Source organism: Patella vulgata, chromosome 3 (genome assembly GCF_932274485.2).
Source record: "Patella vulgata chromosome 3, xgPatVulg1.2, whole genome shotgun sequence".
In the NCBI taxonomy this organism is placed as follows: Eukaryota; Metazoa; Mollusca; class Gastropoda; family Patellidae; genus Patella; species Patella vulgata.
In genome coordinates, this window is record NC_065881.2 from 40,777,883 (window position 1) to 40,804,074 (window position 26,192).

At 36.4% G+C, this 26,192-nt stretch overlaps 1 protein-coding gene across 2 annotated transcripts in view; it reads right to left on the reverse strand.

Annotated features, from left to right (window-relative positions):
- The window catches only part of LOC126814552 (mothers against decapentaplegic homolog 3), a 92,450-nt gene extending 82,369 nt beyond the window's left edge, over nt 1–10,081 (reverse strand). Inside the window, exons 1-2 of one of the 2 annotated variants that reach the window (XM_050539785.2) lie at nt 9,974–10,081; nt 9,540–9,806 (exon numbers count right to left, since the gene is read on the reverse strand). In XM_050539785.2, the coding sequence (XP_050395742.1) occupies nt 9,540–9,742 (203 nt within the window). In that variant the 5' untranslated portion in view covers nt 9,743–9,806; nt 9,974–10,081. The remainder of the gene's footprint in view (nt 1–9,539; nt 9,807–9,973) is intronic. The other variant, XM_050539786.2, reaches the window with a different exon arrangement.
- Nucleotides 10,082–26,192: the final 16,111 nt, after the last annotated feature.

Genomic DNA, 26,192 nt, shown 5'->3' on the forward strand with positions numbered 1-26,192 from the left:
GCACTTATGCTAAATTATGCAATGTAATTCAAAGTAACATAATATTTATCTTTGGTATGACGTTCCCAGCTTGAACTCAGTCCCCACAACAACATCTTGAAAATTTTGCATTTTAGAGCATATTCCAAATTTTAGCAATTATTTGATACCGGTATACGAACAAAAATATTTTATCGTTATGTTTCCAGATGTCCATATGGAACACTATTACTAACCATATGATTCTACGCACTGGATAGACATTACCATTAACTACCCTTGTTAATGAATCATGCAATACCTATCATATTACTTTAAGATCAAGACTACACAGAGAGAAAAATGGGGTTCAAATTATTTTCATTAATTTACTTAGACATAGGGGTCTTTAGCAGTGGGAGGGAACTGGAGGACCCGGACAAAATCCACGAGGTTGGACAGACGACCCTACTCCTTGTCACGAAAAAAAGTGGGGAATCGGAACCATGCCACTTGACTCTAACCATTCGACCACCCAACACCCCTAAGACTACATAATGCTAACAGTTCCATAACATTCTCCTATAGTACCAGGTCTGAGACCAACCAAATATTAAGCCTGGCCAAGACGCACGTATGATAATTACCAAGGGTCCTATGGATAGTACTAGTTACAAGTAGGCAGAAGGGAAAGCCAAGTTCCAGCACAGCAGACAAACATCTTTCTATCCCATCATTGTTCTAGACAAACACATTCAATTTCTTTTGCCTAAAGGTCAAAATTGACTGTTAATAATGCAGATTCAGATTAATATCAACAACCTACCTTCAATATTCTTTCTCACTGAAAAAGAATGACAAGCATAATCTAAAGGTTTCTTATTAAAAACGACTTTTTCATTTTATTCGGCTTGGAACTGAATGAAATTCAAAATAAGACATTTCACTTCTTATACATTCTTGTGTTTTTGTGTGAAATATGTACAAAGATTTGAAAGAAACAATGATTTCTAAATTAAATCATTGAATATAATTACCGTTGTTAAAACATGGTGATATCATATAACAAATTATCAATGTCTTATTGTGAAGTTTAGTTTTAAACAAATAGGCTATCAACATGCATTCATTCAAGCCGTGGTAAACTTTTATTAGCATAAAATATTACGTATAAATTACACAACAATAACAAATACACATCGGCTTCTATATTTCCCATCAAACTAACCTTGTATTGGAATTTCAAATTACTTACATATGTACCCCGAGATCGGACTTGATTTGTGACGTGTAGTTTTTTTCCCGATATGGTTTTATCTATTCACACAATCCCTTATCAAAAGGCAGGATTTAATACAAGATAGTTTTAAAAGTCTGGGTCGTCAAGACTATGATAAATAGTTCCATTATATGCTTTCACCGTAGACCATATTATACAAGACTGAAGAGTTGATGGTGTCAAATGAAGTTTTGTGATACTTATTTAATATGTAATGGTGCAAAGGTATCGATATAAAACTGAACGGAGTGTATTCATAATTTTCTTCAAGGTATTTGGTATTTTTTTCCAACTAGAATTCAGACTACGATGGTAGAAGAAAAACAACACCACTCCCAGAAAATCAATATGTATGTAGATCTTAGTTTACCATTGTCTGTCCTAGACATTCATAATATAGTCATTTATTTCAAATACATGATGTAATGTTTGTCTGTTCTTATACAATATCATTTAAGCAAATGAAGTAGTCACTTTCTGGACTGAACATTTGGTTTGCAATTTTAATGTTTCGGTAAATTTTTAATTGTTGAACTATAGGTTACTTTACAGAAACATGATTTTCCAAGACTATAGTCTATTCCCAAAATGAAGATTTAAGAGGGTCAATGATTGAACAAAATGTAAGATGTATGTTGAGAAACAGTATGCTTACACTTTCTAGAGCAACTGATACTAGTTCACTATTGGATTAGTGATTATTCCAAGCATTAATTGTTATGAAGTTCACTCAATAATGTCTTAATTTTGCCTTTGGATTTGTACAGTATTTATATGTACCTGTTTTTTTTATATAGTTTTCCCAATTTGCTACTACGTATTAGTAAACATGCTATATCTGCTTTTTAATAGCTAGGAAGTTATAAAAATATATCATGATGTTATGACATCATAGTAGAGAAGCTTTGGTACCTAGACATTATTTGCAATTCTTTTTTTAAAAAAAAAGTTGGCTAGTGTACAATAACTCAACCTTCTAAAAATAAATTGTTTCTTATTCATATGGTGCATATCCCAAGCAGTTACAGAACATAAGCTTTTAAATGGGGACAAAATACTGTGATCGAAAAGATGTGACCAGTCTTGAAGGTGATTGTCTCCATGATGGGCATAATTAGGTTACCATAAAAAAATTCTGCAGAATTGGGCAATAACTCAAAATTTAGGCCACATCATAGGTGATAGCTTACAATTTGAGAAAAATCAATACTGAGGTGAAATGTTTATTCATTTCTTTGGGCATTTCACCACACAGTGTGTCGTTATTTGCTTTCATATCTTGTTTTGCTTAATATTCCATATAAGGAATATACATGTATGGACAAAAAATTTGTTTAGCTATTGGTATGTTACAAATGTTAAGCAGATGTTACAGGAAGCGTTAAAATAAAGAACTCTCCCAAATGTACCATACTGTAGATCCTGTTGTATACACTACTAATTACATGAAATCTCTAATACCAGAAGAAGAGCATGTGCTCGAAATGTAATGCTCTATTGAATAAAATTCTTCTCAAACATTTTTTCCTATTTGCTATATAGGTACCAGTATTTACTTTCTTTAATACATTTAAATTATCTCAAAAATATTTTCAAATAGTGTGCTAGAATTAGCCATCTTGAATTCAGATGTTAACATTACCATGCTATCATTGGGAATCATCCATCATGCATTTGTGTGTCAGTGGGAAGTGAGATTTTTATGTTGTGTTGGTTGCCCAGCCAGTGTTTAAGTATGTGATGTATTGTAATTCTAATACTATGTCCTTCATCAGCATCATCATCTATGTTATAAAGAGCTGTAAATGAGAAGCTTTAGTAATACTTTTCAATGTACATGTATTGGAAAAAGACCTAGTCTTACTAAACTACTGTATATAGTCTTCTAACAAACAAACAGTAATCTAGTAACTAGCGCTGCTGATATAATACAGGACTAAAGAAATACTATATTTTGTCACTGGGTTAACAATCGGAAATTGTATGAACAGTTTTATAGAAATAACCAGATGACTTTCCTGACATGTTTCCCTGTATGACTACATGCTAGCCTAGTTATTTTATTACACCATAGATAGTTTTTCTTAAGAACAAACATAACAAATAAAAGCAGTCCTAACTAATAGACAAAACGTCCAATGAACTATTCGGCAAAGCAAGTAACAGTATGTGGTTCAACAATGGAAAGTTGTATGAGGGGTTCATGAAAGTGTACTCATCTTGTTAAAGAAAAAGCTGGGTATGATAAAACAGAAACATTAGGTTGGACCAAATAGATGTGCAGGGACAGCATAAATTGAATCAAAAATATTGTGATGACAACCATGAAACATTTTAAATGTAGACTCAAGTCTAATTAGTAAATGCCCTTCTTTAAGCAAATTCGAGGTTCGATCTAACTTATCCTTCATCACGTAACCAACAAGCCATATGTACCTTGTGTATTGGAAAATGTAAACTTCAGAGCAATTAAATTATTCTTATTATATTAAACTGCCAGAGAAGAACAGAGACTTGTAAATTACATTGTAATTTAAAAGGATGAAGGGCGATAGCTGGGGTCGTCTACAACAACAATTGTATTTCTTTTGATTCTAATTTCTATTTTTTATCAGAAACACTGTTGGTATACATGTATAATTAAATCACTGTAAATTTAATTTCTCTAATATTAAAGGAGCTAAATTGCTATTCTTTGACACAAATGGGTCACAACGCATATAATACATGTAATGTAATATGAATGTATATAAACAGATTTACATTCAATCGCTTCTGTTTTTACTGAAATTTCTAATCAGCAAAATACGCGAAGATTGCAAATTAAATGGCAGTATTTGGCGACCGGTTATTCCATACTACTCTGGTAGTTTTACTTTGTGGGATATGTTTAGCCTCGTTCATTCAGGCACTTCATTATAAACGGCACCCGAAATCATTCTGGCACATGGTTCGGGTGCCAAGATTAAAATTTTCATTGTGTCTTAAATATTGGATACCAGAAACACATCAATGTTGATTTAAATTGACCAATAAGTCGTGTTTGCAATGTCGAAGACTGTGAAATACTGAAATAAAGACATAACTACCGGTACTTAAATTTCTCCTTTACTGCCAACTGCAATCTTTACTGACCAAATGTTTTTACATAGTTCAGCATCAAAATATTTTTACAGACCGAAATTACTTTAAATGTTAATTTACGTAACATCTGTCCTCCTAAAATCAACTGGCAAATTGGGGGTTGATGGAACTGTATCAGTATATAAAATTTTCGGCTGCTCCAATAAATTGGCCTTCAACCACAAACTCTGTCTTCCATCAATCCATGAAAGTCTAAAGGAAATGGGTCTTGTCAACAATTTACTTACTTACCAAAATATCAGAGTTGAACTTGAATAAGAATATTACATATTTTGGTAGATATGGAATTCGCAGCATACAGATAAATAGACTTTTTCTTTCAACTTTGACACATACATTGTGACTTTAATGAGTTTTCAATAACTTGGCCACCAGATGAAACTTAAAATCAAAATTACTATATTCGATTTGTTTATTTATTGTGTTTTAAATTTTCACATATTTTGGGCATTTATTGAAAATGTATGGAATTTGGATTTTCTTGTACGAAATGAGGACCTTTAAGGGTATTGTCCGAGAAATGAAGTCCTTTAAGTTAGCTACAATGCTACCATCAAAAGGCAACACCTAGTAACTCACTTTTTTATCAAAATTGAGTTAGGACCAAATTTGTAGTTACTAGGGTGTATATACTTCCTGTTGTTGTACTAGATATTTCGATCTTTTCATTTGTAAGCAGTTACACCAATGACCCAACCTAGCAACTTCCTTCATTTGCCTAGTATGCCTCAGAAAAACCTAGTAACTCAATAGTCAAATCAATGGATTTGTTTTCTCAAAATAAGAAAAACACGAGTTACTAGGTGTTGCCTTTTGATGGGTGAATGTGCCTGTTACACTCACACTTACCAGAATATTTTGCTAACAGTTTAGCCTTGGACACAACAATCCTTCTAAATCTATGTTCTTACAGTATTTTTATTCCTCCTGATTATACATTAATATCTTACAAACTATTAGTCTAATGGCAACAAGAGTTGTGCCAACAACAATTGTGCCCTAAAGAGTTGTGTCCCTTGACAGGATTTACACAAAGGGTCAACTCCAGAGTGAAAAACATTTACATTTTTAAATAGAAAACATGATATACAGCCAAAGGGTGTTTACATCATCTATATTGTGTAGCGTAGTAAACTGATAAAGATACAATTTAAATAAAGCAATCAATATGTTTGCAAATATTTTACAATTATTAATACTGAGAACCAGTGCTAACTAGCTCCATCGACTCAAGTTTGAATACTGGGATTTCAGTTTCCATTAATTATTTGTTCCAAATCATTTTGACAAGCCATCAACAGCAGGGCATAAGCATATTGTAAATTCAATGTGTAAATTGAAAGAAAATTAAAATTGACAAGATGTGTATACCTGTGAGAATTGCAGATTGTGAGAGAAGCTTTAGTAAACAAAATTTGATGAAAACAGCCAGCAGAAACTCTCTCAAAATCACTATTTAGTCTTGAAGGTACAATTTCTCTTCTCCTTTTTCTTTGTTTTTATTTTTAATGCAAAGCTTAAAAAATGTCAGATCCTTTATTGAAATTGAGCTTGAAAACTGTTATTTTGACCAACATGCGAACATTAAAACATATATCACTATCAGTTTAATAAAATCAATATTTGGACTTAGTAACTTAGAACCTTAAATTATATTCTCCTCCTATATGCTACACACAATACTACCATACTGCAGGCTTTTAGTCTAAATATACACTGTAGTAGGCCTATGAGTATGATAAATATTTTGTATTTGGACGCATGAATCAACCTAAAACACCATAATATAATAAAAATTGTAAATTGTGCTGACAATTTGTTCCATAAATTTGTCATACTCAGCTTAAACCTACATGTAAATACCCATACGTTTTCTAGCCTCTAGTTTGTAGTAGAAAAAAACTGTCAAAATCACCCACAAAAACTTGAGCAAAGACCGCACACTCTGGATAAAATTCAATTGCAAAAAAAGATTTTAAAGTCGATAGTGTATAAAATTTGTAATTTTGTGCTAGTTCAAGCCAAACTTATTTTCTTGTGACCTCATTAAACCTTAGCAATAGGACAAAAACAAATCTGAACTCAATAAATTATATTTCAAAATTAAAAAGTACCGGTACTAAGTTTGAGGAATTGAAAACTGACTATTCGTAATCAGTAGGCCAGATTTAAAACATGTAAATTTGGTCATGGAAGAATACAGACTTTAAAGCGAGTGATTAGTGACAATCACAAGTGATTGATGGGGTTGCTTAACTTCTGCTGGGGAAAATTAATATATAAAATAAAAATTGGTTGCAAAACCAAATTAATCCTTAAGCACATGGTTAATGTAAATATTGACTTCCCCAGTTCCTTGAAGAAAATTAGAGAAAAGTGATCAACTCTATTAATACTGGAACATCCCTTGACAGGCTGAAACTGCTGTTCCTTAGACCGACCGTCTCAAACCACCCGAGATACGTGAATACCTTTCTGTATTATAGGATCATTTACCAGTTCATGCTGCGTCTGTGACGGTGCTAAAGGCTTAATAGTGTTTTTCTTCGTGACTGAAATGTACTATCTTAAGCTTGTCGAGACTGCATCATTTCATTTCTAATCCACTAGGTACATGTATTGTCTTGATTGTTGGTTTTGTTCCATGTATTTTATTCTAAATGATTACTTTAACTGGGATCTAGTGTGGGGTGTTTGTTTTGTCAGTTGATTATTCAAAACGGTCTCAAATATCTGAATCCCCCAAATCACTATTCATGTAGGTACAGTAAACTTCGTATAAGTCGGATCTAAATGGATTGACCAATTTTATCTGAGTTTAGCGAAGATCCGAGTTAGCCGAAGACCTAGTTCAGCTCTGAGCGTTGGGACCATTATCGCCCTGTACGTTCAGGAACCGTCCTATTGAATCCTTGTCGAAATAAAATCGGTTTCCAGTCAATTTTACCGGGCAACCTTTTACTGGTAAACAGTCGTGTGTCAGTCTCTGCAAACGCCTGAACAATGTAAAGGAACATTTTTGTGACAAAATAAGGCCTTGCATACCTTTTGTCCGTTGATTATTCAAACGGTCTCAAATATCTGAATCCCCCAAATCACTATTCATGTAGGTACAGTAAACTTCGCATAAGTTGGATCTAAATGGACTGACCAATTTTATCTGAGTTTAGCAAAGATCCGAGTTAGCCGAAGACCTAGTTCAGCTCTGAGCGTTGGGACCATTATCGCCCTGTACGTTCAGGAACCTTCCTATTGAATCCTTGTCGAAATAAAATCGGTTTCCAGTCAATTTTACCGGGCAACCTTTCACTGGTTAACAGTCGTGTGTCAGTCTCTGCAAACGCCTGAACAATATAAAGGAACATTTTAGTGACAAAATAAGACCTTGCATACCTCGCTAGAGTCAGTATGTGCAACACAACATGCTGTTAAAAATCTGTCCCCTTCTGGTGACCATCGAGGTCTAGATGTGGGGTGGTGTACGGATTTACGTGGCTTGGCCATATAAGTATAAGACGTAACGAAATTTAGGTAAGCTGGGGTGGGGGGAAAATTAGAATCGTTGAAAAGCTGAAAAACTTCAGCCAATTATTGCTTTGCCTAGCTCAATTACAATCAAACTTTTCCAAAAATTCCAATTTCGCTTTGTCATATATGGCCGAGTTGCGCAAATTTATGCGCTGCCTTCTGTTTCGATTTCAATGGTGTCAGCCAGGCCTTATTTTTAACAGGCCGGAATTAGATCAAATGGACCGAACATTTTTTTCTGAGTTATGCGAAGATCCGACTTACGCGCAGAAAATTAATAAGAAAAACGTGAATGATCAAAGGGTCCAAACGATTTTATCTGAGTTGAGCAAAGATCCGTTTTATACAAATCCGACTTAGGCGAGGTTTACTGTAGTAAATTAAGTTAATATTTTGCAAGAAAAATGATAACTTAATAATAATAATAATATAGTCTTTGGAGAAGTGACATTATTATACACCTTGTCTGACATAGCCTTTTGATGGTTATTCTGATCGCTGGCATTGACAAATTACACTTGATTAACATGAGTTACACATGTTTGTATTAGACTTTTCACATTGAAACTACAGATATTTTAATTTGATCAATAATTATCATTATTGGTGGGAACTTATCATATCTGACTTTTATATTCAATCGAGAGCAAAGACATTTTATGAGCATTTAATTTTGACAATGTATTAGACTTTCCACATTGAATTACTACAAATATTTTAATATGATCAATATTATCATTATTGGTGGGAACTTATCTTATCTGACTTTTTATATTTAATCGTGAGCAAAGGCATTTTATGTACATTTAATTTTGGCAATCACGCAGACCTAACAGTCTGCATGTGCACAAGAAACCGAGTTACATCAGAGTCCATCTGAACCCTTCAAGGCTTTACAAATTTCAAACCTACAAAAAAAAAAAAGTTTGTCCTGAAAACAAATGAGGTTTAATGATGTCTCGTCCACACAATACTTCCGTCATTTTGAGACAACGGACAAACATATGGTAATGTTTATTTCTATGGCCACGCCCACTAATAGAATCGATCCCAAATTGTCAAAGGTTCTTTTACATGCATTTTAATATGGGCCTCAGCTTTTCATACAATCTGAACGCCTTGTCAGCATTGTAGGTGCCACTGATGGCAAGTGAAAACATGTGTATGAAGTTTTCCAAATTGTGTTTTACTTTTATTAATCAGAGTTTTAGCTTAGGAACCAACCAAAAGTACACTTGTATGCACTTATCAAACCATTGCCAAAAAAGTTGATAAATGCTGGTGTACAAACCTGTGGCATGGAAAAACTTTGAAATACAGTCAAGTCTGACCTGGCTATCAACATCAAAACAGGAATCAAAATGTTGAGGGAAAGACTCTGACAATTCAATGTCACATTTAACCTGGATACCCCAGTAGGCTACACCACAAGTTTATTTTTTATTTTGATATATTGGCATTCTATACAGTTACTGTACATGTTATTCACATAATTTCACTCTGGGACTGTCACTAGACCCTGACAGACTACCTGTCACGTACACAGTACATACTAGAACAAGTAGGATTGGCAGTTTAATGATAATGACTGTCAACTAACTAAGGAACCGGAAATGGGTCTTTTACTTACCTTGGTATAGTAATACAGTTTGTGCTGGTGTCCTGGGTTGACAGTGCCTTAGTCAGTTCTTCTAACCCACCTGTTTTCTTTAACTTTTTAACTAAACTTTTGACAGCTTTTTCTGACCATTTATCGTCTCTATCGTGTTCCCCTTTTTTCAAAGCCAAAAGTCGTTTCACTATTGGAGGTGTGAAGGGAGACAGCGTTGTCATAGCTTACGTTGATTATTCGAGCATTTAATATATGATGTATTTCTTCTATCGTTCTAGTTTGGATCTGAAATATCGAACAATTCATTACATTTTATGCGTGTTTTGTAATAGGCAATAGCATCTTCAATACTCCATTAAGAGTGAGCCTGTTTACTAGTGTACCTAAGATAAATTCGCAGAAAAGAGTTCGTCAGAAATACAGTGCAAAATATAACAATGCCCTACACTTACGTTTAGTTTCCTGGTAATAGTAAATGATCTTGCTTACATGTACTTGAAAAATGTTGTGCTGGAAGGTGTCACTTCTCTTCTGCAGATTTTATTTTTTATTTTTACCGGAACTACACTAAATTGTATAATCGGGAGCTGTCATTGTGCCATACCAAGTTCAACTTTCAATCCGCCAAATGGCACGTAAAATTACGCGCCCGTTTGTCTGTTTCTTTATCTTTAGGTTCCCTTAAAAATGTATATTTGGTGTATTAAACTTTAGAAGCCCTAGTGAGGAATTACAGAATGGACACGCATAAATACAATTAGATCCTTGCACACAGTCGAAATGACATAGAGTTCATTGACATTAGCGGTTCATCGAGCAACATGCCGGACATCGACTGTACAGAACAGTTGCCTGGAGCAAAATGTAGACGTTCAGTACTTGCCTGCAGTGATGGCTAAGATTTACACGGTGATTGATGGATCCGTTACTACGGAAAATTACGCAAATATATACATAACTTGATACTTTATTTACCAGAATTATATAATCAGTTTTAAATCCGTGAACAGTGGATATTAAAAAGTCTCAAAGTGTCTAACAGTAACTTATCTATGTCTATATCTCTTCAAAAAAAGTAGAAGTATTCAGAAACAATACAAAACTGCGGAAATGCACTGCTGTTTTTATTAGAGGTAACCAGTGTATGTTATATCAGGCCAGTTTCTTACACATGAACATAAACAGTTCATATGGGTGGCTTATCCGACGGCCTCATATTTCACTCGAGAAGAGATACACCGTCAAAAGTGAAAATGGACGTTTTTGATTTTTGTCTTAATAATGAGTAATTGCTCCACCAATCCTCAGACATTCAGCAATTCGTCGTGGCCTGCTCCTAATCAACCGCCCAATCATGATTTGGGGCAATCTAGCCCACTCCTCTTGCAGTGCCACGGCCTATTTGCAGTGTTGTCGGTTGACGTCGACGAACACGTCTCCCGATCAAATTAAACGTAACGCACTAAAGCAAAGGCACGCTAAACAGTAAATCTTATGCAAGAACCGATAGGAAAGCAAACATGGATAGATAAACCAACACGCGGCAGTTTTCATCAACCCTTCCTTGAAGTGTCAAATTTGACAATGAACCCCTCCCACGTGTATGGCGCTAGTGCGTGTCGCATGTGCAGCTCTGCAGTGGTTCTTCATCTGTGAACATACTCTCAAAGCTTGTCAAGTGTTCATGACTATTTATCATATCACAACCTGCATATAGGTATTTGCATTTCAATATCTCCTACTTTTTTTTTGAAGAGTATATATATTATAGTCACTGCACTGGTAACTTGGAGAAATCAAAACTACGAGATTTATATTGTTGCAATGTTTCCGACCTGTGCATACACATATAGGGTAAAAATTGCACGAAAAACAAAATATTCACTAAGCTGACCCCACAGCCGTACCCGACCTCGCTTGAAATATAACTTTAACCAGCGGCTGCCAGGCAGGATACGCCCACATTTTCCAAGAGATGGATAGGGAACACGCTAAATAAAAAGAAATTTTTCGTAACATCAAGGGCCATAATTCAGGAAGTTACGATCCGATATGCGCAAATATCGACAGGAACCATTATTTCTGGGTTATAAAGATATATTATTTCAAGTTTCATCAAAATCGGATCAACATTGTGACTTCTAGAGGGTCCACACCCTTGATATACCATATATTTACACTATTTGCGTACCAATGGCGGCCATTTTGTCAGGCAGTTTTGGTCCGATTTTTACGAAATTGTAACCCAGGGTGTAACGGTGAAATATTTCGACGGTTTTTTTTTTCAATCTGATAAACAAAAATTTAGACCTCTAGAGAGACCAAAAGCTAAAAACGCGATTTTTCGTACAATCAGGGGCCATAATTCAGAAAGTTACGGTACCATATGCGCGAATATCGAAAGGAACCAAGATTGTTGGGTTATAAACATGCATTTCAAGTTTCATCAAAATCAGATGAAAATTGTGACCTCTAGAGTGTCCACAAGCTAAAAACGTGATTTTTCGTACACTCAGGGTCCATAATCCATGAAGTTATCGTCCGATATATGCCAATATCGAAAGGAACCGAGATCTGTGGGTGATAGACCTATATTTTAAGTTTAATCAAAATCGGATAAAAATTGTGACCTGTAGAGTGTCCACAAACAAATTGTGGACGGACAGACGGACAGGGGCGACGGCAATATACGTCTACATGAAAATGTGGGCGTATAAAAATGCCAGTGTATAAAAATGCGAACATAATAGGTCTATTATTTTTATAGGCCCACTTTTCAGCGTGGGTGTGTAATAGGCCCGTCTGAATGGATTTTTTTTTTCCAAATTGGGTGGTAGAGCATTGGGATGAAGGAGTACCTATCGATTTTCGGCGTTCCTGGGTTACGCCCCCTTTTCCGATAACCCGTGTAGGAGAACACCAGATGTCAGACATGCAAAATCATAAGCAGCAACACAAAAAAAAACCACAGGCCTATTAGAAACGAAAGTGATTTTCAAAGAAACCGACAAACATCAACTACTGTTCAAAAGTTCTTTTCATCCAAATCATTCGTTCTCTGGCATAATAAAATCTTAGAAGGACGATTTCGAGTCTGCATATACTCTTAGTCTTTGGGAAGAAAGGGGGTAGCTAAAATTGCTGCCAAAGAAAGAAACAATACAATATACAACTAGAACTGCGAAGCAGTAATGACGGGTTTCACCGGTGCCACGTTACCATTGAACTTATGTCACTTCCGGTGCCACATTAACCGTGAACTCATTTCACTCCCGGTACCAATTAAACCGTTAAACAGATTTCCACATTAGCATTGCACACGTGTTATAAAATGGACGCGGAATCAACCAAATCCAGCAATATCAATTCCATTTATACATTGTAACCATGTGTTAGACATGTCAAAAAAGTGATCCTGACAAAATTTGTTACTAACTTACCGCTCAGTTAGTTGACTTTTTATTGGGAAATTAAAATGCGAAAAAAATCTTACAAAGTGTTTCTGACAAAATTGGTTATTTCTCGACAAGGGAAGATGCCAGAAGCAATTTTTGGACATCTGTATGATCGTATTGATCCAATCTATATGTCCATTGGATTTAAATATCATAATTTTAAACGAATAATTAATATAACTCACTTTAAAAAAAATATTTTGCCGAATGACATTATTTCCGGTGGTAATGAAAATACTAAATTAGTTCTGTGAAATCATAAATGGCATAAGACATCACATGATGAAAAGTTTATGAAAATCGAATAATAATTGACACTTTTATAAACCAAAAAACTTGAAAAGTGTCTTGTTGAAAACTGACTATTTCCCAGCAACCGTACAAGTTAGCAACCATTTTGTGGTATTTGTATGATTGTATGGGTTTATTCTATTTGTTGGATGGAATCGAATATCATAATTTTAAAAACATTACAAATGAGACTCATTTTAATAAAATATCTGTTTTGAAGGCTAAAAATACAGTTTTTATCCAAATGACGTCATTTCCGGTGATAGTGAAAATGTTCAATTGTTTTGACCGAGTCAGAATTGGCATTAGACATGAAATTGTAAAACAAAAATGAAAATCGAATGATAAATGACTCTTTTACAGGCAAAAAAGCGTGAAAAGTGACGCACGCAAAATTGCCTATTTCTCGGCATCTGCGCATATTACAAATTAAATTTCATATGTATTCTCTTCGTATGGATTATTGGTACGAGTTTATGAAAGTTACGAAGAAATATTTTAAAATATGAAGACGCTGAATGGGTTGTAAATAGCTTAATTGTTCACCTTTTAATCGAAATAGCCCGAACACGAACTGACGTCACTTCCCTAACAATGAAAACGTTAAACAGATTTCCACATTTGCATTGCACATGTGGTTTAAAACGAAATTGACGCAGAATAAGCCACTAAATCCAACAACACCAGTTCCATTTTTACCAACGAAGACTCGACACGATGACATCACTTCCATTTTCAACAAAATATTTATATTGGTTTACAGAAAAAAAAAAATATACACTCTGATTGTCCTTTGCATGACAGACAATTGATTAAAATTTGAACAGAATTAATCCTTTATTAAAATGCGAATAATCTTATAAAGTGATACTGACAAAATTGGTTATTTCTTGGCACGAGAAGACGTTAGAATCACTTTTTTAATCTGTTTGATCGCATTGATTCATGTTATTTGTCCATTGAAATCAAATATCATAATTTTATACGTATAATGAATATCACTTACTTAAAACAAATATTTGTTTTTGAGGCTAAAAATATAGTTTTTGCCAAAATGACATTACTTACTGTGATAATGAAAATGTTATATCAGTTTTAGGAAATCGTTAATGGCATTAGGCATCACATGCTGAAAAATTTATGAAACTCGATTAATAATTGACACTTTTATCGACCAAAAACCTTAAAAAAGCGGCTTGTAGAATATCGTCTATTTCCCCACAACTGAAGAAGTTAGAATCCATTTTGTGATATCTTCATGATTGCATGGGTTCATTCTATTTGTTGAGTGGAAGCAAATATCTTAATTATAAACAAATTACAAATGCGACGCAGTTAAATAAAATATTTGTTTTGAAGGCTAAAAATACAGTTTTGCCCATATGACACCATTTCCGGTTACAGTGAAAATGTAAAATTGAATCCGCCCAGTCAAAAATGTATTATGTATGGTGAAAATAAATTAGAAAATCGAATAATAATTAACTCGTTTACAGGCAAAATAACGTGAAAAGTGACTCCATGGAAACAGCGAATATTACAAACTAATTTTGACATACATTGCCATCGTATGGATTAATGCTACAGGTTCATGAAAGTTGTCAAGAAATATTTTAAAATATGAAAAGCCTGAATGTGTTGCAAATAACTCATTTGTACACCTTTTTCACCTTTAAATCCAAATGACGAAAATGCAAAACCGAAATAAAAAAATTTAGCAAGACATATTTTGCGTCTTTAGTAGGAGCATTCAGCTTGATCTATTAGATTTGTAAACATTAATACTTGCTTTTTAAAAGAATTTTAGACACGTCAAAATTGAAGCTTTGGGCAGAAACTTTTATAGGTAGAAGAAAGTTGAGAATTTGCACCACGGAGCAAATGGGCGGCAATAAATAATTAACCCAGAACCCATAAACTGAAATTAAAATGAGGAAAATCTTAAAAAGTGATCCTGACAAAATTGGTTATTTCTTGTTAGAAACAATTTTGTGATATTAATATGGTCGTACTGATTTATACTATTTGTCCATAGGAATCAAATATCATAATTTTATACGAATAATTAATATCACTTACTTCAAACAAGTATTTGTTTTAGAGGCTAAAAAAACAGTTTTGCCAAATTCACGTTACTTCCGGTGATAATGAAAATGTTAAATTACTTGTATGAAATCGTAAATGGCATTAGGTATCACACAGTGAAAATTTTATGAAAATCGAATAATAATTGACACTTTTATGGACCAAAAACCTTGAAAAGTGACCTGTTGAAAATAGCCTATTTTTCCGCAACCAAACAAGTTAGAAACTATTTTGGGATATCTATATGATCGTTTTGGTTAATTCTATTAGTTGATTGGAATCAAATATCAAAATATGAAACAAATAACAAATACGACTCAATTGAATAAATTATTTGTTCCGAAGGCTATAAATATAGTTTTTGCCCTAATTACATCATTTCCGGTGCCATTGAAAATGTTAAATTGGTGTGAGCTAGTCACGATTGACATTACGCATCAAATGGTGTCACTTTTATGAAAATCCAATAATAATTGACTCTTTTACAGGCAAAATAGCTTAAAAAGTGACTCGTGCAAAATTGACCATCGGCAACTGCTCATATTACAAACTAATTTTGAGACAGATTCTCTTCGTATGGATTAATGCTACAAGTTTATATACAAAAAAATATATTTTAAAATATGAAAAGCCTGAATTAACAATCGGAGTTTTTAGCAAAATTGCGCCATTTCCGGTGCGGATTGAAAACTTCACCGGTAATAAACAAATTGAGAATTTGCACCGTGGAGCATATGAACTTTGTTTTCTAACAATCGGGCAATAAATAATTAACCTAGAACCAATAAACTGAATTAGCCAATAGCGGTCAAGAAAAATTATCAAGACAAAAAATGTTCACATTTTTACTCAAATCAGACGACCCTTTAACCCTGGGTAAAATGCCATAACAAAAAATATTCATTAATAAAAAAGTTTTTTGTCAAAATTTAAAATTTGCCGCCTAATATCTCCTAAGATTCGTCGAAAATAAAAAATATAAAGAACCGTAGCTATCTGCCAAAATTTTGGCTATGTCAAAATGTATCAAATGTTAAAATCCAACGATTATTGTTAATATTACAGCAATATTTCAAAAAACGACAACTTCTGCGATTTCTAAGTCACACTCACTTTCCCAGGAAAACCGAAGACATCGAATCGATCCGACAAGTAGTTTCCGAGATATGCTCAAGTGGAAAAAAAAATAATAATAAGAAGAAGAATAATCCGAACAAAAACAATAGTGTTCACACATACGCAGTGTGAAACCCTAATTATCATTTAAAACTGGCCCCGTGTACACATTGGCGTGCACGTAAAAGATCCCTTGACAGTTGGAATTCGATATAAGAGTAGGCCGTAGTGCCGCTGTCTGGGCAATTTTTCCCTCATAGCACACTGTATGGCGTATGCCCATCTTCATTAGCCCAGTTCGGAGCAAAACAGTAGGACGTTAAACCCCATTTCATTTCATTTCATCATTTAAAACCAAAAGGGGAAAGAATTAGGAAGACCGGGGTTGATCGGGACACCTTTTACACTTTCTAATATTCTAACGCCGAACTTAGCCTAGTAAGGTAAAGTTTATTGTCCAAATTATACTCTTCAAGAAAAAGTAGGGGATATTGAAATGCAAATACCTATGCAGGTTGTGATATGATAAATAGTCATGGAAACTTGACATGCTTTGAGAGTTTGTTCACAGATGAAGAACTTATCGCCCCAACAGAACCACTAAGCTGCCTGTGCGACACGCAATAGCGCCATACACGTGCAGGGGTTCATTGTCAAATTTGACACTTCAAGGAAGGGTTGATGAAAACTGCCGCGTACTAGTTTATCCTATCCATGTTAGCTTTCCTATCGGTTCTTGCATAAGATTTACTGTTTAGCGTATCTTTGCCTTAGTGTGTTACGTTTAATTTGCAATGAGACGTCTTCAACATGATGAACATCTACGTGTTATTGGCATGCTTCAGTAGCCAACATGCTTCATGTGTCACAGTCTGTGATCAGCAGACTGTGGAACCTGAACCAACAAAAACACAATGTTGATGATAGACCTCGTTCAGGTCGTCCTAGAGCCACTACACAAGCCCAGGATCGGTGGATTCGTAAACCTGTACCAAGGTACAGGAATTCGAGTTACACCCCAAACGATTAGAAATCGGCTACATGCAGTCCATTTGCATTCACGACGACCGCGTGTTGTGCCTCCATTAACTCGCCAGCACATGGCAAACAGGCGTCAATGGTGTAGGCATCGTAGAAATTGGGGTAATCTTCGATGGGCGCGTGTAATGTTCTCAGATGAGTCTAGATTTACTCAGGATTTCACCGACAGGCGTGCTCGCGTTTAGAGACGTGTAAATGAGCGTCATGCTAACGTTAATGTCAGACAGCATGACAGATTCGGGCGTGGGTCTGTTGTGGTGTGGGGAGGAATCACCATGACTGGCAGAACGGACTTGCATATTGTTCAAGAAAGGGTCACTGGTGTGTATTACCGTGACCACATCCTGACACCAATAGTTCTGCCATTTGCTCAACGTGCAGGTTGACGTTTCATCTTTCAAGATGATAATGCCCGTGCCCACCGCGCTCGTGTCGTGAATGACTACCTCCAGCGTCACCATATTGTCCATATGGCTTGGCCACCCATGAGTCCTGACCTTTTCCCCTATAGAGCATGTCTGTTACATGATCGGTAGACGTGTTCGTCGACGTCAACGTCAACCGACAACACTGTAAGAATTGGCCGTTGCACTGCAAGAGGAGTTGGTCAAGTTGCCCCAAATTGTGATTGGACGGTTGATTAGGAGCATGCCACGACGAATTGCTGAATATCTGAGGATTGGCGGAGTTTGACAGTGTATCTCTTTGCGAGTGAAATGGGGCCGTCAGATAAGCCGCACATATGAATAGTTTATGTTCATGTGTAGGCAACTGGCCTGTTATTAACATACACTGGTTATCTCTAATAAAAACAGCAGTGCATTTCCTCAGTTTTGTATTGTTTCTGAATATCCCCTACGTTTTTTGAAGAGTATATAAGCTAATATTGTTGTAATGGTTGGTATCTAATCCAGAATCCAGTAAGATAGTTCTGACTTTCTTTTTTGTCAGTTTAGTACAGTCCTTGAAACCGTCCTAACCTAACCCATGTCGGGGACCGTCGGGACGGCATACGGGGAATGTAGGGACAAGGTGTCCTAACTTACCCCAATTTGAAAGTTTCTCATTTTAAGCAGGATAATCTTTAATAACACCAGGCTTATATACTCTATATGTTGGGAGTGGGGGGGGGGGTGCTTGATAACTACATGGGAGAGGAATTAACATATTTGTATTTAATCTGAAACAAATAAAACATAAATCTAAAACATATATTTCAGATAATATGTGTAACATTTTCCTTGTCATTGTCTTATCATTTTCAAGGCGCATTGTTTATATATCATCATCCGAATCACAGTTTTGACAGGTTAAAGCGGGTGTGTCTTGAGTGCACAGAACATTGGCCAACATCTTACAGACAACACAACTGACCCATATTTCTCTAGGGCGACTATTGGAATAGGGTTCGCCACAAACAACAGTCTACGTCAGCATCGTCTTCTTTCGAATCAGAAATTTTAATGCGTTTTTCTTTCTTTTCTGTACTTTCTTTCTGTTATTTTTGTCCACATCCGTTTTATCGAGACTGAATTTGATTTTCTTTGCTGTTGATTTTTTTGGCAGCTAGTGAATCTTATACTGGGGTGTCGGTCAAAATTGCTGGGTGTCGCCTCCGCCTATTAATCAATTTCTTTTGACTAACGGGCGCCTTTGGCAAAGGTCGAACTATTGATGGCGGACTGTTGAATGGTAGTGTGTCTTGTGAGGCGTATGTCCATTTTCACCATCTGTAGTTGGAGAGAGGTTTGGCTCGAACGTTATATCCAATAGTTGAGCGGAGTCGATCGCTTTCTTTTGGACACTGACGTAGTGAGCTCTAACACCATGTCCAAATAGGCTAATCCAATACTCAGATGTGCTTGCTCTATATTCCTTAGTAGATGCTGTCGTCGGCAGGTATTTCTATTTGCATCAAGTTGATGCAAATCATCTGTTCAATCATCTGAACACTGAGATGCGAATCGTGATTGTCTACAAGCAATAGAACTGGTCTATCATTTACAAAATGCTTCATTGATTGCAGGAAAATATCCATATTCAACTGGACCATCAATTATAAAATGATTGTGATACCGGACTCTGGAAATGTAATCATCGGTGGTAGAACAGAACCAATAGCGTTGATCCTTGCACAAACGGTTACTAGTTCACCAATTCGCGAGACGCCAGTCCACCTACTTGTTTTGAACCTTGGGGTGCGACTTTTCACTTCGATTTCTGGACGGTTGTAACATCTGTCTCATCTATGTTCCATGTATCAGCAGCTTCAAGATTATATTCCTCAATAACGGAGATGAGTTTGTCGAAGAACTATTGTACATTAACTGGGTTGAAACCAGCCGTCCTTGCAAAGCTTTTTGCTTCAAGTGTCCTAAGGTTCAATGGATGACGCTTGATGAAATTTGTGAACCAATCAGTTCCTGCAATGTGGTTTTCTTTCCATGATTCAGGGATCCTGACATCATTTTCTAATGCTACCTCATACGCCAATTCGCGAACTTCTCTAGGTGTAAGAGAAGACCGAAATATATTGATGATGCTTGAGGAAAATACTGTGCAATTTCTCTCTTCTACAAATCTTTAAAGATCTGTCGATTCTTCTTTTAGCCTATACTGATGTTCTCTGTGGATCCACTTAAGCCCACTCTTCTCTTCTTTTCTAGGTTTACGTAGGAGTGCAAAGAACTTTAAGTAGGAGTGCAAAGAACTTTAAAAGATACCATACTTGGTGGCGACTTTGCGAATAGATCCATTATCATTTACCACTTCAATGACTACTCGAAGAACTACGTCAGGATATGTACTTGCTCGATAGGAGAGTCTTTCATATTTTCGTGGCATGTCTTCTTCATCTCTCTTTCGCTTTCCTGTAAATAAGTAATTTTACTTAATAATAATAATATATATCGAAAATCCGTACATACCCGTAAATGATTGGTGAAAGAGGTTGATGGGTAGATCTGGATATAGTGTGGGGCAGGTTGGGACAATGTCCTAACCTACCCCAATGCGAGTGTCACAAACCCCCTCACTACAACTCGCGACGTGTGATTGAAAATAGCAGTTTCAGCTTTCAGGACTACTTTGAATCCATATGTTATCCCCTTAAAGATACATTATGGGAGATAAGATAACGAGATGGCAGTTCTCGCTATAATAGTTAAAAACTAGATAGTGTAAACGTAATTTGCTGAAAATTTCAGTCAAATTGATCCACTATGAGCCGAGAAAGAAGCGGGTGAAATTTTGGCATAGTCTCGGTCATCATTACTAAAATCATTAATATAAACAGCTAAGTCTCGATTATCCACTTTTTTTTTATTTAATTATCAACGGCCGTTAGCGGCATATAGGAATCTAATCCAGCCAACATCGAAGGCTAGCCTTGACATCGAGAGTTAATTATGGTCTGGATAAGTTAATTAATGTCTAATTGATAATTTAGATAACATTTCCGGCCGAAAGAAAGACTGTTTAACTTGTGGCCCTATAATAAAAGCCATAAAATGTTTCCGGTGTATTTTTTACTCTTTAAGCTAATCACAAAAACTGCATGCATTGAAGATTTTACTTTTTTACTTTAAAAAAAATATTTTTTGAAAAAAAAATCTATTCTTACCTTAGTCTACGTCTAGGAAGTAGATCAAAGATGGCGGACGACGTAAGACGTCATTCTCTTCACAAGTCTCGCTAGAACACAACCATATTCTGCCCAGAAGACTCTACCAGTGCTTTCACATATCTGGTGCGGCCTTGCTCTGGATTGCATTCTATCTTACTGACAGACGACAGAAATCATTATCAGCACAGCCGAATCGAATTTGTAAAGCTTGACTGTAGAGTGCCCCAGGGATCCGTTCTCGGACCATTGCTGTTCGTACTGTACACAAGATGTCTGGGGGATGTTATACATCGATTTGATATCTATCACTACACGTTTGTTGATGATACACAATTAATCAGTGAGTTTGTACAAGATAACATTTATGACTCTTTTGCGAAAACCACCCGCTGCTCCGTAGTTGTTAAATTCTGAATGAATAACAGTAAACTTAAACATGCATTATGCAAGAGCAAAATCTGCTTATTACAAGTCTTTCTTTAGGCCTGAAATGTTATCTAAATTATCAATTAGACATTAATTAACTTATCCAGACCACAATAAACTCTCGATGTCAAGGCTAGCCTTCGATGTTGGCTGGATTAGATTCTTATATGCCGCTAACGGCCGTTGATAATTAAATCAATAAAAGTGGATAATCGAGACTAAGCTGTTTATATTAATGATTTTAGTAATGATCACCGAGACTATGCCAAAATTTCAACCGCTTCTTTCTCGGCTCATAGTGGATCAATTTGACTGAAATTTTCAGCAAATTACCTTTACACTATCTAGTTTTTAACTATTATAGCGAGAACTGCCATCTCTTTATCTTATCTCCCATAATGTATCTTTAAATAAGGAAAAAAACCCAAAGCAATAGTTGTTGGAACACCACAGCGTCTTGCGTCAACTCCCTAGACTCCCATATTGAGTCTGGAATAACCCAACATTTTTTAAATCGCCAAAAAGTAATTCAGAAAAACTCCGCAAGAATTTCGAAACGCCAATATATAAACACCCGTCCTTCCATCTATACTCGTACATTGGCTAATAATAAAGGGGTAAACTGAAGTAATGCCCATGGGTAAATATAGAAATAGAACTCAATTTTATTTTAATAATTCTGTAAAAATCTTAAAAGATTCAATTTTAAAACTTGGGGCCTATTTAGGCCCAAATATAACAATGCGCAATGACCTTAATTGGAACATCCAAGTCTTAAAGATTAAAAGTATTTTAAATTCATGGATGTATTTCTTTTCCTTGCAAATCCGTAATTACTTTATCACTGTCTCAGTCACAGCTCTGGTATTGGGCAAGTGTTGCCCCTATACCTGATTTAGTAGAACAGGAGGTTAATAGTATAGTCCGAAAATTTTTATGGAGAGGAAAACCTGCGCTTGTACAATACCAGAGTGTGACGGCAAGAAGGGCTGAAGGTGGTCTTAATTTTCCTAATATGAAATTAAAATGTCAATCATTGAATCTTAAGTGGCTTTCGAAAATTTGTGACCGATCCTATGAACATGTGTAGAAATATGTTAGGTTATACTAATTTAAAGATACATTATGAAAGATACGTACTACTTTAGATAAACTGCCTCGATTTTATAAATTTGCCAACCGCTTGGAATGAGTTATGTAAACGTGTAAGATCACTAATGATTTCCCCATTAACTTTAATGTTAATTTTCGTCTCTTAGACTGGCTCTAACCTTTTCCCAAATTTTCGTTGGGTAGAATGCTTTCTACCTCAGATGGAGCAACATGTGCCAACCGGTTGCTCAAAAGAACGTATGAGGTTTACCATGGAAAACTTGAGATACACGAACTGGAAGTAAAGACAAGTAAACATGCAATTTTCGGCCCTACATTTCAACCAAAGCAACCTCTCAACTCTCATATTCTTCCGCCTCAAAATCATGAATATTCTCCAAAACCTGCAGAAAATGTATTCAAAATGTAAAGTCAACAAAAATCGCCATACAAAAGGGGAGAAAGGGAGAGAACGACTAAAATAGCTTTGGCCCTTGTTTCGTGGGTGACGGTGACGGCGTATAAATATTTGGTGAGCTGTGTCCTACATAGAGGTGAAACTTCATGTATCACCAAAAGACCTTTTTTTTTTATTTGCTTCCCATGTGTTCTGGAAACATGATAATTATAATTTCAGACAGCTACGTATAATATTTATGTAATTGAGATAATATGTATTTTGGGACTGGGTCTGAGGGGACTTTGTCTCATGGGGGGGGGGGGGGCGCGCCGGGGGATGATTCTCAAGACGTTGAAAAAAACCTCTTGATCACCCAGACGGTGCTCCTCCATCTGCTGATGATAATGTCCCACGACTAGTCGACCCGTCTCACATTTCAGCCAGTTCCTCATCCAACAGTTTCTTGGCTTTCTCCTTCTTCTTGCTTGTTCTACCATTTCATTGTACTCTTGCGCTGCTTCCAACAGAAGATGTACGAAACCTATGTTCACAGGGGCGGATCCAGGAATTTGTGCAAAAGGGAGTTTGCCCGATACCTGAGGATACAATGTATCTTTGGGGCGGGGTGGTCAATAAACCCGTCCGTCTTCATCTGGAAATGAGAGAGAGAGAGAGAGATGGGTTTAATGTCCATGCTCGACTAACAAAATGTTCAATTTTATTTCAAAAATTGCTTGCGCGTATGTGGCTTTAGCAGTGAGAGGAAACCGGAGAAAACCCACGAGGTGAGACAGTAGGCGACCCTACTCCTTGTCCCTTGTCACGTACAACCGGGCAATGGAAACCACGCCAGTTGACCCAATGAAGGACCTTATTATACCGCGCACACGTGCTAACCATTCGGCCATTCATCCCCCCCCACCCTCGCCTTGGAAATGGAGATCGGTGTCCCAAGCTGTATTATACTGTGTCTGGATAAAACCAGACGTTTATTTTATAGAAATAACGTGTAGGTGAAATTTACCTTTTGTTATCAAGTACGCACATCACGTGGGTCATGCATTGTATAGACCTCTAAAAGAACGGCAATAGATTATCAGGTCACCCGAACGATAAAATTGAACCGAAATTTTAAAAGCTGTGACGGATCATGGCGAGGGCAACAGAGGCAAATGCCTATTGACATTCGCGATGAACACACCAGATACTGATGTATAGACTGTGTACAGACTTTAAACCTTCTCGTAATGACTTGCAATTGTGATGAATTAATCACTAATGTGTGAACATACTGTTCACAAAAAATGCTTTAATCCATTTAGTAAGTCGTTTTCTAGAATGATTGAATTAAAGTGCCTCTGATTTTTTTTTTGCTGTTATAGTATATGATTTAGCACTAAATAGAAAGAAAAATAAAGAAGATCAACATTTTTGAAAAATATGAAGACCCCCCCCCCCCCCCAGAAAATCAAATATTTTGAAAAAATCACATAGGTGCACCATATAAGGGCGTTCCTGTCCCCATGTGGGTCACCCTTGATAGTTTTGAGAAATTCAAGATGGCGCCCAAGACGGTCGCCATTCCAAATAATCCCCTATAACCCCCATAGTATTTAGGGTGATAATTTTGGTGTCCAACCGTATGTTTCTAGGGTCAAGGAATACACTGAAATCGTTCATAATGTAGTGGGGTAATTAGATATATACTCAGCCAAATTAAAAACTTGACACTGATGAATTTCAACAAATTTTTTTTTTCTGGTAAGTCAAGTGTTTCTAACGATAGTAAGTAGTAAGAAGCCTTTAATTTCATAAAATTGTAAAGTCACATGGATCACGTGACTTTTGAGCATATAAAGATGAAAAACCTGAAAAACACGTGCAAACACAAACTCGTGAGGTCAATCGATGCAAGTTTGCTTAAACTGAACACGCACACGTAACTTGAACTGGAAAAACAAATTAAAATTGTTATTTTCATCTTTGTTAGAAAATGCCGCGCCTTTCAAATGTAGAACGTCTACGTGCTATAGGTAGGCTCTATGCTGGTCAGTCTGTGGTCACTGTTGCAAGAGCCTTTAATTGCCGACCGCCCAAGGGCGGGAGCGCCACGTGTGGCGTCACTCCAGGAAGATCAAGCAATACGATAACGTCATCTTAGAAACAGATTTGTCACTGCAACCTCCACAAGTAGAGAGATGTTTGGTGGAAGGGTAACTGCACAAACTGTTCGAAATCGCTTGCAGGCTGCTGGTCTTCGAACTCGGAGGCCCTATAATGGACCAATATTGACACCTCTTCATCACCGTAACCGACTTGTGTGGGCCACGAGACACATAAGATTTGCTCAAAGACAGTGGAATTCGGTTGTCTTTAGTGACGAATCTCAATTCACTTTGAGATTTGCCGATGGCAAGGTCCGAGTGTACCGCAGACGAGGTGAACATTACGCTCAAGTATGCGTCAGAGAAGTTGACCATTTGGTGGCGGCAGCGTCATGGTTTGGGGTTCTTTTTGTGCACATGGACGTTCTCCTCTTGTTGTTGTCCAAGGGAACTTAAATGCTGTCCAGTACAGGGATCAGATTTTGCAACCTGTTCTTCTTCCGTTTATGCAGAGACATGGGCATGGACTAACGTTTCAACAAGACAATGCTCGACCCCATACAGTAATTGCTACCCAGAATTTTTTAAGAAATGCCGGTGTCCAAGTCCTGGATTGGCCGTCGCTTAGCCCCGACCTTAATCCTATTGAACACATCTGGGTCGACGTGTTCGTCAGCAAGTGAATCAACCACTGACGTTGCAGGACCTTCAACATGCTCTTGCTGAGCAGTGGCGACGTCTTCCTCGGGTAGTGTTTACTAATGTTCTGAGATCCATGAGAAGACGTGTGGCAGTACGAGACGCTAGAGGAGGCCACAACCGTTACTAAACACTTTATTCCGATTGTTCTCCAAGTCTGTGAATTTCATTTTGTGGGGTACTGTGACATCACGAACGTTATCAATGTCAAGGACTTTCGGCGAGACGTATTCTTGCTTTCTGTTGATGTCAAGGTCGTCTGTGCACAACATAACACTAAAATAGTTGCCTTAAACCAAATATTAAAAATCTAGTCCCAAAAATCCTGAGTGTCAA